Source organism: Borostomias antarcticus (assembly GCF_949987555.1).
Source record: "Borostomias antarcticus genome assembly, chromosome: 15".
Taxonomy (NCBI): domain Eukaryota; kingdom Metazoa; phylum Chordata; class Actinopteri; order Stomiiformes; family Stomiidae; genus Borostomias; species Borostomias antarcticus.
Genome location: NC_140248.1, coordinates 3,030,149 through 3,044,465, shown reverse-complemented (window position 1 = coordinate 3,044,465; position 14,317 = coordinate 3,030,149). Strand labels below are relative to the sequence as shown.

The 14,317-nt window shown below is 44.7% G+C and overlaps 1 protein-coding gene across 3 annotated transcripts in view; it reads left to right on the top strand.

Moving 5' to 3' along the window:
- Positions 1-14,317, top strand: part of trim37 (tripartite motif containing 37) — a 72,865-nt gene that overhangs the window by 34,469 nt on the left and 24,079 nt on the right. For all 3 annotated transcript variants that reach the window (XR_014630791.1, XM_084449319.1, XM_084449318.1), the window contains exon 16: positions 2,234-2,370. Coding sequence is in view for 2 of the 3 variants with exons in the window: in XM_084449319.1 (XP_084305445.1) it covers positions 2,234-2,370 (137 nt within the window). In the remaining variant the exon portion in view is untranslated. The remainder of the gene's footprint in view (positions 1-2,233; positions 2,371-14,317) is intronic.

The window sequence follows — 14,317 nt, the reverse complement described above, 5'->3', positions numbered from 1 at the left end:
AGTGTGGTGTTGTTCTAACGCTGTGTGAACGTTGTAGTGTGGTGGTGTTCTAACGCTGTGTGAACGTTGTAGTGTGGTGGTGTTCTAACACTGTGTGAGCGTTGTAGTGTGGTGTTCTAACACTGTGTGAGCGTTGTAGTGTGGTGTTGTTCTAACGCTGTGTGAGCGTTGTGGTGTGTTGTTCTAACGCTGTGTGAGCGTTGTAGTGGTGTTGTTCTAACGCTGTGTGAACGTTGTAGTGTGGTGTGTTCTAACGCTGTGTGAACGTTGTAGTGTGGTGTTCTAACGCTGTGTGAACGTTGTGGTGTGTTCTAACGCTGTGTGAACGTTGTAGTGTGGTGGTGTTCTAACGCTGTGTGAACGTTGTAGTGTGGTGTTCTAACGCTGTGTGAACGTTGTAGTGTGGTGGTGTTCTAACGCTGTGTGAGCGTTGTAGTGTGGTGTGTTCTAACGCTGTGTGAACGTTGTAGTGTGGTGTGTTCTAACGCTGTGTGAACGTTGTAGTGTGGTGGTGTTCTAACGCTGTGTGAACATTGTAGTGTGTTGTTCTAACGCTGTGTGAACGTTGTAGTGTGTTCTAACGCTGTGTGAACGTTGTAGTGTGGTGGTGTTCTAACGCTGTGTGAACGTTGTAGTGTGTTCTAACGCTGTGTGAACGTTGTGGTGTTGTTCTAACGCTGTGTGAATGTTGTAGTGTGGTGTTCTAACGCTGTGTGAACGTTGTAGTGTGGTGGTGTTCTAACGCTGTGTGAACGTTGTGGTGTTGTTCTAACGCTGTGTGAATGTTGTAGTGTGGTGTTCTAACGCTGTGTGAACGTTGTAGTGTGGTGGTGTTCTAACGCTGTGTGAACGTTGTAGTGTTGTTCTAATGCTGTGTGAACGTTGTAGTGTGGTGTTGTAACGCTGTGTGAACGTTGTGGTGTGGTGTTCTAACGCTGTGTGAACGTTGTAGTGTGGTGTGTTCTAATGCTGTGTGAACGTTGTAGTGTGTTGTTCTAACGCTGTGTGAGCGTTGTAGTGTGGTGTTGTAACGCTGTGTGAACGTTGTGGTGTGGTGTTCTAACGCTGTGTGAACGTTGTAGTGTGGTGTGTTCTAACGCTGTGTGAACGTTGTAGTGTGTTGTTCTAACGCTGTGTGAACGTTGTGGTGTGGTGTTCTAACACTGTGAACGTTGTGGTGTGGTGTTCTAACGCTGTGTGAACGTTGTAGTGTGGTGTTCTAACGCTGTGTGAACATTGTAGTGTGTTGTTCTAACGCTGTGTGAACGTTGTAGTGTGGTGGTGTTCTAACGCTGTGTGAACATTGTAGTGTGTTGTTCTAACGCTGTGTGAACGTTGTAGTGTGGTGTGTTCTAACGCTGTGTGAACGTTGTAGTGTGGTGTGTTCTAACGCTGTGTGAACGTTGTAGTGTGGTGGTGTTCTAACGCTGTGTGAACATTGTAGTGTGTTGTTCTAACGCTGTGTGAACGTTGTAGTGTGTTGTTCTAACGCTGTGTGAACGTTGTAGTGTGGTGGTGTTCTAACGCTGTGTGAACATTGTAGTGTGTTGTTCTAACGCTGTGTGAACGTTGTGGTGGTGTTCTAACGCTGTGTGAACGTTGTGGTGGTGTTCTAACGCTGTGTGAACGTTGTAGTGTGGTGTTCTAACGCTGTGTGAACATTGTGGTGTGTTCTAACGCTGTGTGAACGTTGTGGTGTGTTCTAACGCTGTGTGAACGTTGTAGTGTGTTCTAACGCTGTGTGAACGTTGTGGTGTGGTGTGTTCTAACGCTGTGTGAACGTTGTAGTGTGGTGTTCTAACGCTGTGTGAACATTGTGGTGTGTTCTAACGCTGTGTGAAGGTTGTGGTGTGTTCTAACGCTGTGTGAACGTTGTAGTGTGTTGTTCTAACGCTGTGTGAACGTTGTGGTGTGTTGTTCTAACGCTGTGTGAACGTTGTGGTGTGGTGTTCTAACGCTGTGTGAACATTGTGGTGTGTTCTAACGCTGTGTGAACGTTGTGGTGTGTTCTAACGCTGTGTGAACGTTGTAGTGTGGTGTACTAATGCTGTGTGAACGTTGTAGTGTGGTGGTGTTCTAACGCTGTGTGAACGTTGTAGTGTGGTGTTCTAACGCTGTGTGAACGTTGTGGTGTGTTCTAACGCTGTGTGAACGTTGTAGTGTGGTGTTGTAACGCTGTGTGAACGTTGTGGTGTGTTGTTCTAACGCTGTGTGAACGTTGTGGTGTGTCCAGGAGCTGTCTGACGGGGACCTGGAGGTGGACTGTCTGACCGGAGACGAGGAGGTCAACCCTCTGGATGGCAGCAGCACCTCGGGCAGCTCCACGGCAACCAGCAACACGGAGGAGAACGACATTGACGAGGAGACCATGTGAGTGAGAGAAGGGGGGGAGGGGGCGGTAATTAACCCCCTCGTAGGAGGTGACAGGGATATACACTTAAACTGTATTATTAAAATGTCTCATGCACTTACCTTGTTTCTGTGTGAAGAAAGCGTCCAGAGGCCTTCTGACAGGACAATGGACAGCAGTCTTTCGTCCCCCCCAAAAAAGCTGCCATTTTGCCTTTGCCAAGTTGTTTGACAGGAAATGGAAAGCGGAGAAATGCATTTGCTTTGATGCGAGTCGTGTAGCTGGGGGAGGGCCTCAGTCTCCCCGTGTTCTTTGATGCTGTCGTCTCACCCACCCCCTCACTGTGAACTCACACCAGATCAGCCAGCCATGACTCATCACTGCTCCCATCCGCCTGCCTGTCTGCAGAACACACACCGGCTCTCCCTCGCGCTCACTCACACACACACCGGCTCTCTCCTCTGCACTAGGGCTGCACGATTATGACAAAAGAAAATAATAGCGATTATTTGCTTCAAAATGGTAATTGCGATTAATAATTGCGATTCATATTTAATATATCATATTTATATATAATAACCAAAATGCTCCCAAATCACGGACGTTGATCCCTTTCTTGCTACTAACTCACTGACCTCGTTTTCGCTCATTTTGTCACTACTCACGGCTGCAGGTACTCTTGTGACACTTGTCTTGACCTACTGCTATCTGTCTTCTCAGTGAAATTGCTACGCACAGCGCACTCAGCGGGAACGCATGTGACTGGTCAGACAGCATAAGCGCCTGTGATTCGTCCGTGTAGTTCTAGCACACTCAATTCAAAGCAAAATTATTAATCACATTAATTGCGGCCTTTTGCGATTAGTTAATTGCGGAGGTTATAATCTCGATTTCGATTAATTCACGATTAATTGTGCAGCCCTACTCTGCACTCACTCACACACACACCTGAGCAAGAGCACACACTCAAGAGCTCCTCAAGAGCACATTATATACACATACAAAGTGGGTCATATATATATATATATATATACTGCTCAAAAAAATGAATGGGACACTTGATCATGAAATCCAGCCCTCAATGGGTTAATCATTTTGGTGTCCGTTGACCGTTCTTACGTCATTTTGCTCTCAATTAAGTAATGTCAGTTCTCAATGAATCACCGGTCTCTGTATGTTCTCCTGTGAAATGTATCACAATCTAAATATTTTTAGGTGTTTGACATGACTTGCACACAGTCCTCCATGGGATCAGCCAAACAAGCGCCAGGGGAATGCTTATGTCCAAGTCATGCCAAACATAAAACGTAAAAATATTTGTGTTGCGATCCATTTCACAGGAGAGCATACTGAGATTACCGTCTCCCTGTGCTTCACGTCTGGGAGAAGCACATTTTCATAGTTGACTTCCATTGTAGCCCAGTGAGAGCCTGCAGAAAAACTGCAGCTAGCTCAATACTGGAATGATCAGTGAAATTATTATCTCTGTTTCAGGCCCATGATGGACAGACCACAAATAGGGCTACATGTCCAAAATAGCGCACTACCCCTTTAACAAGGACTCTCTCATGCCCTATGGAGGGAATCTAGAGTCAAGTGTCAACCCCCCCCACATCTCTCATCCCTCCTCTCCCTCTTCACTCTCATCCCTCCTCTCCCTCTTCACTCTCATCCCTCCTCTCCCTCTTCACTCTCATCTCTCCTCTCCCTCTTCACTCTCATTCGTCCTCTCCTTCACTCTCATCCCTCCTCTCCCTCTTCACTCTCATCCCTCCTCTCCCTCTTCACTCTCATCCCTCCTCTCCCTCTTCACTCTCATCCCTCCTCTCCCTCTTCACTCTCATCCCTCTCCCTCTTCACTCTCATCCCTCCTCTCCTTCACTCTCATCCCTCCTCTCCCTCTTCACTCTCATCCCTCCTCTCCCTCTTCACTCTCATCCCTCCTCTCCCTCTTCACTCTCATCCCTCTTCTCCTTTACTCTCATCCCTCCTCTCCCTCTTCACTCTCATCCCTCCTCTCCCTCTTCACTCTCATCCCTGGCACGGCCCTCGTCTTCCACAGACGCTTCCAGATGCGCGCCTCCACCGTTTGTCAGTCTGTAGTGCTTGGCTGCTCACACACACACACACACACACACACACACACACACACACACACACACACACACACACACACACACAGGTATGCTAAAATGGCTCCATTGTACTCCACTGCACACCCAAATAGAAAAGCACAAATGGTGTAATGGGATGTACGTGCCTAAGAGGGTTTGGTGACTGATCATAAACCTGTATTACAGTAAAGTGCAGTAGATTGCAGTGTCCATCTCATCAGTAGAGGTCTGTTTCTATATTGGGACACTTTCTGTCCAATCACCCTAAGCAGCTTTCTGGTTGCAGGAGGAGGCTGTGTGTTATGAGGGGTGGAAGTAACAAAAATTAATAAATAAATATGTGGTCGATTAAAATGCAATCGAATTAAATGTGTGATCGATTAAAATGCAATCGATTTAAATGTGTGAATGATTAAAATGCAATCAAATTCAATTATTAATTAAATTAATAATTAAATTATTCATTAAATTAATCGTTAAACTGCACTTTTATCATTGGTGCGCTTTTATCATTAAGAGTGTGCTTTTATCATTAAACTGCACTTTTATCATTAGCGTGTGCTTTTATCATTAGAGTGCGCGTTTATCATAACAGTGTGCTTTCACTTTTATCATTAGACTGCGCTTTTGCCCTTTCCCAACACACACCACCCTAACGATAAAGCCTTTATCATTAGACTGGCGTGTGTTGTATGTGTCAATCAACTGACCACGCCCACATGTGTACATCCAGGCTATCCCTGTCGATTGGACATGCTGGTCTCGCGACCGCGACCAGACAGGCGATTCTAGGGGGTGGCCCAGGTGCCATTTTGTCTGTATTTGTGTCATTTCTAATGAATGAGTCAGTATCATAACTAAATTAAAATTGATTGAAAATATAGTCTGAGAGACTGATCTTTAATCCCCTAAATAGTTGAGCCTCCTACACACCCCTTAACAAAATGTACAAAATGGTTTAGTCCACCACAGAAGCTCACGGACCCTGCTTTCTGCAGGAGCAAGCAGTTAGCTAACTTTACTAGAAGGTATTTGAACTTGGCTGTCTCACATATTCTTTAACTCCCCCTCAGAAAGATGTTTTTTTTATTGTGTCAGTAGTTAAAACGTTTAAACATAGTTATTTTCTTTGTAACATGATTTAATGAAAGCTAGCTAGTGTCATCATCGTCTTTCCACTTGCTTGTAAATCTAAAGTCAGCTAGCTAGCGTTATGATAGCTAGCTAGCTAGCTGAAATGCACATTAGCCTTCATGAAAAACATGTTACAAAAACCGAAAGTTTTTCTGATTGCTAGGCTAAATTTAAGGTAATCTGCTGTCCTGTCATGGGAGTGGGACTAGAATTGAACTCGGAGTATGATGCTCCATTTTGTCATCAGATTGATAGTAGTAGGGATGCAGCTGCTACTCACTCAAAGGTGGGTGGAGGGGATGAATTGGCTGTTTTTTAATCCAAAATTGGCCATTTGTTTGATTTGTGTATGGGTTTGCTCTTTGTCACCTTTACATCCCAGATGAGTTATCATCCCTGAAATGTGTTATAAAGTGATGTCATGCAACTATTTACAGTATGAAAATAAATCAGAGCATTCAAATGTCAGACAGCAGCCAGAGCAGCCAGCACTGTTAGTAGTGATGATAAGGATGACAGCCAGAGCCAGCTTGGATGTGTAGCTGGAGTCTCCAGCCTTACACATGGGTAGGCAAAATCCTGCTAGTTCCAGACTTCCCATTGGTAAACATATTTAATTACCTTGATCACGTCAATGAGTTTGTGGTTAGTTTAATTTCAGACAATTTCTAAAGTTTCATTTTAACATTTGCTTTTGGATGGAGATTGGTTTATGGGGTCATTCGGGCTTGTTCTGCAGCAGCGCCAGGTTCTGCAAAATCTGGATCCCGTGGTCCCGAAGACAAGGGGAGGTTACCGACAACAGTGCTGGCAATGGTGACTCTTTACATGCAGGCTGTGCACATCACTGTATGTAGCCTAGAACCTACAGGAAGTGGCAGGGAGCAATGCAAGTTTTGTAAATAAAACTGCATTTCGGCACTCTTTGACCTTTTTCAATGAACTGCTGTCTAGTGTAAGACGTATTCAGCTGCTGCAGTATTGTTGTTTATAAACTGGCTGAATGACGTGATCTGATGATTTTTGATGGAGGTAGCCTAAATATGGAGGTAGCCTACCATGTTGAAAGAATAAATTATGGACAGTGGACTCTTGATTACATTTGTTTGGTGTCATGATTTGACATTTCAATCACAAAACATGACAAATATGGACCATTCCTGTGATGTGTGTGCTGAGGAGGCTGGGGAACCAGTGAGTACAAATTATGGTAGGCGCTTATATATGCAGTAAAGTTTATTAAAACCGTTTTAATTATTGTGATTCCTGTAGTGGGTGGAAATATACAGTTTGTAAAAATAAAAAAAATCTTTAGTCTACTATAGCTTGTAGGTATGACTTGTGCTTTGGGAACGTGTGTTTTGCTTCTTCACATGCACGCATGCAGAAAAAAACAACTGAATTGCCACTCTGGCATATCTCTGTGCTTCAGTTAGCTGTAACGTTAGAAATTCGCTTGTGCCATCAGCTACTAGCTCGACCACCCTTGGATGTATATGAACTCCGCTAGCCTGTGCTTGTGCAGTTGAAAAGGAGGACGTCGTCGCTTGGGCCGCTGATGGCAAGATCTCGACATACTCGAAGTTTATTTACAATAAAAGTTTATTTACAATAAAACCCTGCAAACCAATGCCTTCGCCATTTTTTGATGCGCATGACATTTTTCATCAAAAGACATGTCCAATCGACAAGGATAGCCTGGATGTACGCCTGTGGGCGTGGTCAGCTGATTGACACATGCAACACACGCCAGTCTAATGATAAAGGCTTTATCGTTAGGGTGGTGTGTGTTGGGAAAGGGCAAAAGCGCAGTCTAATGACAAAAGTGAAAGCACACTGTTATGATAAACACGCACTCTAATGATAAAAGCACACTAATGATAAAAGCACACGCTAATGATAAAAGTGCAGTTTACTGATAAAAGCACACTAATGATGAAAGCACTTTTAATGATAATAGCGCACTCAAATGATAAAAGTGCAGTTTAACGATTAATTTAATGAATAATTGAATGATTAATTTAATTAATAATTGAATTTGATTGCATTTTAATCATTCACACATTTACTTCGATTGCATTTTACCCCTTTCCACCCCTCATAGTGTGATTTAGGGAGTGCTGAATGTGTGTATACCTCCTTGTTGGAGGGGGGCCTCCACCCAAGCCCGCCTTGCTGACGCAAACTTCTAGTTGGCTGAAAACGTTCTCTGTAGCCCCTACAGTACACTCATCTCCTACAATACTCTCATCTCCTACAGTACTCTCATCTCCTACAGTACTCTCATCTCCTACAGAACTCTCAGCCCCTACAATACTCATCTCCTACAATACTCTCATCTCCTACAGTACTCTCATCTCCTACAGTACTCTCAGCCCCTACAATACTCATCTCCTACAGTACTCTCAGCCCCTACAGTACTCTCAGCCCCTACAATACTCATCTCCTACAGTACTCTCAGCCCCTACAGTACTCTCAGCCCCTACAATACTGATCTCCTACAGTACTCTCAGCCCCTATAATACTCTCAGCCCCTATACTACTCTCATCTCCTACAATACTCTCATCTCCTACAGTACTCTCATATCCTACAGTACTCTCAGGTCCTACAGTACTCAGCCCCTACAATACTCATCTCCTACAGTACTCTCAGCCCCTATAATACTCTCAGCCCCTATAATACTCTCAGCCCCTATACTACTCTCATCTCCTACAATACTCTCATCTCCTACAGTACTCTCATATCCTACAGTACTCTCAGCCCCTACAATACTCATCTCCTACAGTACTCTCAGGTCCTTAAGTACTCAGCCCCTACAATACTGATCTCCTACAGTACTCTCAGCCCCTATAATACTCTCAGCCCCTATACTACTCTCATCTCCTACAGTACTCTCATCTCCTACAGTACTCTCATCTCCAGCAGTACTCTCATCTCCTACAGTACTCTCATCTCCTACAATACTCTCATCTCCTACAGTACTCTCAGCCCCTACAGTACTCTCATCTCCAACGGTACTCTCATCTCCTACAGTACTCTTCGCCCCTACAATACTCTCATATCCTACAGTATTCAGCCCCTACAATACTCATCTCCTTCAGTACTCTCAGCCCCTACAATACTCACCACCTACAGTACTATCAGCCCCTACAGTACTCTCAGCTCCTACAATACTCATATCATTCAGTACTCTCATCTCCTACAGTACTCTCAGCCCCTACAGTACTCTCATCTCATACAGTACTCTCATCTCCAACAGTACTCTCAACCCCTACAATACTCTCAACCCCTACAATACTCTCAACCCCTACAATACTCTCAGCCCCTACAGTACTCTCAGCCCCTACAGTACTCTCAGCCCCTACAGTACTCATCTCCAACAGTACTCATCTCCAACAGTACTCTCATCTCCTACAGTACTCTCATCTCCTACAGTACTCTCATCTCCTACAGTACTCTCAGCCCCTACAATACGCTCAGCCCCTACAATACTCATCTCCTACAATACTCTCATCTCCTACAATACTCACCACCTACAGTACTCTCAGCCCCTTGAAGTAAATCCTTGAACAGATTATCAGACAGTTGGATTACCGGAAGCCATGAATCATGTGAGTTTATTAAACAACGTGTAAGCATATAGTGTTACAAAACAATAGCTCAGATACAATATCTCGGCTGAATACAATTTGACAGTGTTATGACAATTATTACAATACCGTACAGAGCGTTGTCGCAGGGGAGATGAGTAGCACAGAGTTGATGATGAATGCAACAGGTTGAGTGACTAAGCTAACAGGCTAACATGCTACAGTCTGGCTGGAAGCTAGGAGCTAAGCTAAGCAGAGGCTAAAGCAGCGCGCCGTAGGGTAAGCAGCGCTGAGGCTACAGTCTGGGGGCTCTTAAATACACTCTACCAGGGGGGCGTCATGTGACATCTTAGGTTATGGTGATCTTAGTCATTTTGTCGATCAGCCAGGTCAAGATTAGATCGTTGTTGGGGAAATCTGACTTTTTGTTAATCCCAGCAGCTGCTGTTTGCTCTTTCAGAAGGACTGGTCAGCAGAGCGTCTAAGAGCGTTCCCTATTAGAGCGTTCCCTATTAGAGCGTTCCCTATTAGAGCGTTCCCTATTAGGCCCCAAGGCTGTGTAGCTATTTAAATATACACTGTGTCTAGGGCCTAGGCAAAAGGTTATCAGAGTTCACTGTAACTGAAACCACGTCACCCTACAGTACTCTTAGCCCCTACAATACTCTCATCTCCTACAATACTCTCATCTCCAACAATACTCTCATCTCCTATAATACTCTCAGCCCCTACAGTACTCTCAGCCCCTACAATACTCTCAGCCCCTACAGTACTCTTATCTCCAACAATACTCTCATCTCCTATAATACTCTCAGCCCCTACAGTACTCTCAGCCCCTACAATACTCTCATCTCCTACAGTACTCTCATCTCCAACAATACTCTCATCTCCTATAATACTCTCAGCCCCTACAGTACTCTCATCTCCTACAATACTCTCATCTCCTATAATACTCTCAGCCCCTACAGTACTCTCATCTCCTACAATACTCTAATCTCCTACAGTACTCTCATCTCCTACAATACTCTCATCTCCTACAGTACTCATATCCTACAGTACTCTTATCTCCAACAGTACTCTCATATCCAACAGTACTCATCTCCAACAGTTATCTTATCTCCTACAGTACTCTCAGCCCCTATAATACTCTCATCTCCTACAGTACCCTTAGCCCCTACAATATGATCAGCCCCTACAATACTCATCTCCTACAATACTCTAATCTCCTACCGTACTCTCAGCCTCTACAATACTCTCATCTCCTTCAGTACTCTGTCCCTACAGTAGTCTCATCTCCTACAGTACTCTCATCTCCAACAGTACTCATCTCATACTCATCTCCAACAGTACTCTCATCTACAGTACTCTGCCCCTACAATACTGTCAGCCCCTACAGTACTCTCAGCTCCTACAGTACTCTCAGCTTCTACAGTACTCTCATATCCAACAGTACTCTCATCTTCAACAGTACTCTCATCTCCTACAGTACTCTAAGCCCCTACAATACTCTCATCTCCTACAGTACCCTCAGCCCCTACAATACACTCAGGCCCTACAATACTCTCATCTCCTACAGTACTCTGTCCCTACAGTACTCTCAGCCCCTACATTACTCTCAGCCCCTACAATACTCTCATCTCCAACAGTACTCTGTCCCTACAGTACTCTCTGCTCGTACAGTACTCTCAGCCCCTACAGTACTCTCATCTCCTACAGTACTCATCTCCTACAGTACTCTCATCTCCTACAATACTCTCAGCCCCTACAGTACTCATCTCCTACAGTACTCTCATCTCCTACAATACTCTCAGCCCCTACAGTACTCATCTCCTACAGTACTCTCATCTCCTACAGTACTCTCATCTCCTACAATACTCTCAGCCCCTACAGTAGTCTCATCTCCTACAGTACTCTTAGCCCCTACAGTACTCATCTCCTACAGTATTCTAATATCCTACAGTACTCTCATCTCCAACAGTACTCATCTCCAACAGTACTCTCATATCCTACAGTACTCATATCCTACAGTACTCTAAGCCCCTACAATACTCTCATATCCTACAGTACTCTCATCTCCAACAGTTCTCTCATCTCCTATAGTACTCTCAGCCCCTACAATACTCTCATCTCCTACAGTACCCTCAGCCCCTACAATATGCTCAGCCCCTACAATACTCATCTCCTACAATACTCTCATCTCCTACAGTACTCTCAGCCTCTACAATACTCTCATATCCTACAGTACTCAGCCCCTACAATACTCATCTCCTTCAGTACCCTCAGCCCCTACAATACTCATCTCCTACAATACTCTCATCTCCTACAGTACTCTCAGCCTCTACAATACTCTCATATCCTACAGTACTCGTAGTCCCTACAGTACTCATCTCCTGTAGTACTCTCATATCCAACAGTACTCTCGTCTTCAACAGTACTCTCATCTCCTACAGTACTCTAAGCCCCTACAATACTCTCATCTCCTACAGTACCCTCAGCCCCTACAATACACTCAGGCCCTACAATACTCTCATCTCCTACAGTACTCTAAGCCCCTACAATACTCTCATCTCCTACAGTACCCTCAGCCCCTACAATACACTCAGGCCCTACAATACTCTCATCTCCTACAGTACTCTTAGTCCCTACAATACTCTCAGTACTCTCATCTCCTACAATACTCTCATCTCCTACAGTACTCTGTCCCTACAGTACTCTCAGCCCCTACAGTACTCTCATCTCCAACAGTACTCTCATCTCCTACAATACTCTCATCTCCTACAGTACTCTAATCTCCTACAGTACTCTAAGCCCCTACAATACTCATCTCCTTCAGTACCCTCAGCCTCTACAATACTCATCTCCTTCAGTACCCTCAGCCCCTACAATACTCATCTCCTACAATACTCTCATCTCCTTCAGTACTCTCAGCCCCTACAATACTCTCAGCCCCTACAATACTCTCAGCCCCTACAGTACTCTCAGCCCCAACAGTACTCTCATCTCCAACAGTACTCTCATCTCCTACAGTACTCAGCCCCTACAATACTCTCATATCCTACAGTACTCTCATCTCCTACAGTACACTCAGCCCCTACAATACGCTCAGCCCCTACAATACTCATCTCCTACAATACTCTCATCTCCTACAATACTCACCACGTACAGTACTCTCAGCCCCTTGAAGTAAATCCGCAAACAGATTATCAGACAGTTGGATAACCGGAAGGCATGAATCATGTGGGTTTATTAAACAACGAGTAAGCATATAGTGTTACAAAACAATAGCTCAGATACAATATCTCGGCTGAATACAATTTGACAGTGTTATGACAATTATTACAATACCGTACAGAGCGTTGTCGCAGGGGAGATGAGTAGCACAGAGTTGATGATGAATGCAACAGGTTGAGTGACTAAGCTAACAGGCTAACATGCTACAGTCTGGCTGGAAGCTAGGAGCTAAGCTAAGCAGAGGCTAAAGCAGCGCGCCGTAGGGTAAGCAGCGCTGAGGCTACAGTCTGGGGGCTCTTAAATACACTCTACCAGGGGGGCGTCATGTGACATCTTAGGTTATGGTGATCTTAGTCATTTTGTCGATCAGCCAGGTCAAGATTAGATCGTTGCTGGGGAAATCTGACTTTTTGTTAATCCCAGCAGCTGCTGTTTGCTCTTTCAGAAGGACTGGTCAGCAGAGCGTCTAAGAGCGTTCCCTATTAGAGCGTTCCCTATTAGAGCGTTCCCTATTAGAGCGTTCCCTATTAGGCCCCAAGGCTGTGTAGCTATTTAAATATACACTGTGTCTAGGGCCTAGGCAAAAGGTTATCAGAGTTCACTGTAACTGAAACCACGTCACCCTACAGTACTCTTAGCCCCTACAATACTCTCATCTCCTACAGTACTCTCATCTTTAACAATACTCTCATCTCCTATAATACTCTCAGCCCCTACAGTACTCTCATCTCCTACAGTACTCTCATCTCCAACAATACTCTCATCTCCTACAGTACTCTCATCTCCTATAATACTCTCAGCCCCTACAGTACTCTCATCTCCTACAGTACTCTCATCTCCAACAATACTCTCATCTCCTATAAATACTCTCATCTCCTACAATACTCTCATCCCCTACAGTACTCTCAGCCCCTACAGTACTCTCAGCCTCTACAATACTCTCATCTCCAACAGTACTCTCATCTCCTACAGTACTCTCAGCCCCTACAGTACTCATCTCATACAGTACTCTCAGCTTCTACAGTACTCTCATCTCCAACAGTACTCTCATCTCCAACAGTACTCTCATCTCCTACAGTACTCTGCCCCTACAATACTCTCAGCCCCTACAGTACTCTCATCTCCAACAATACTCTCATCTCCTATAATACTCTCAGCCCCTACAGTACTCTCATCTCCTACAATACTCTCATCTCCTACAGTACTCTCAGCCCCTACAGTACTCTCAGCCTCTACAATACTCTCATCTCCAACAGTACTCCCATCTCCTACAGTACTCTCAGCCCCTACAGTACTCATCTCATACAGTACTCTCAGCTTCTACAGTACTCTCATCTCCAACAGTACTCTCATCTCCAACAGTACTCTAAGCCCCTACAATACTCTCATATCCTACAGTACACTCATCTCCTACAGTACTCTCAGCCCCTACAATACTCATCTCCTACAGTACTCTCATCTCCTACAGTACTCTGCCCCTACAATACTCTCAGCCCCTACAGTACTCTCATCTCCAACAATACTCTCATCTCCTATAATACTCTCAGCCCCTACAATACTCTCAGCCCCTACAGTACACTCAGCTCCTACAGTACTCTCAGCTTCTACAGTACTCTCATCTCCAACAGTACTCTCATCTCCAACAGTACTCTAAGCCCCTACAATACTCTCATATCCTACAGTACACTCATCTCCTACAGTACTCTCAGCCCCTACAATACTCATCTCCTACAGTACCCTCAGCCCCTACAATACTCATCTTCTACAATACTCTCATCTCCTACAATACTCTCATCTTCTACAGTACTCTTAGTCCCTACAGTACTCTCAGCCCCTACAGTACTCTGTCCCTACAGTACTCTCAGCCCCTACAATACTGATCTCCTACAGTACTCTC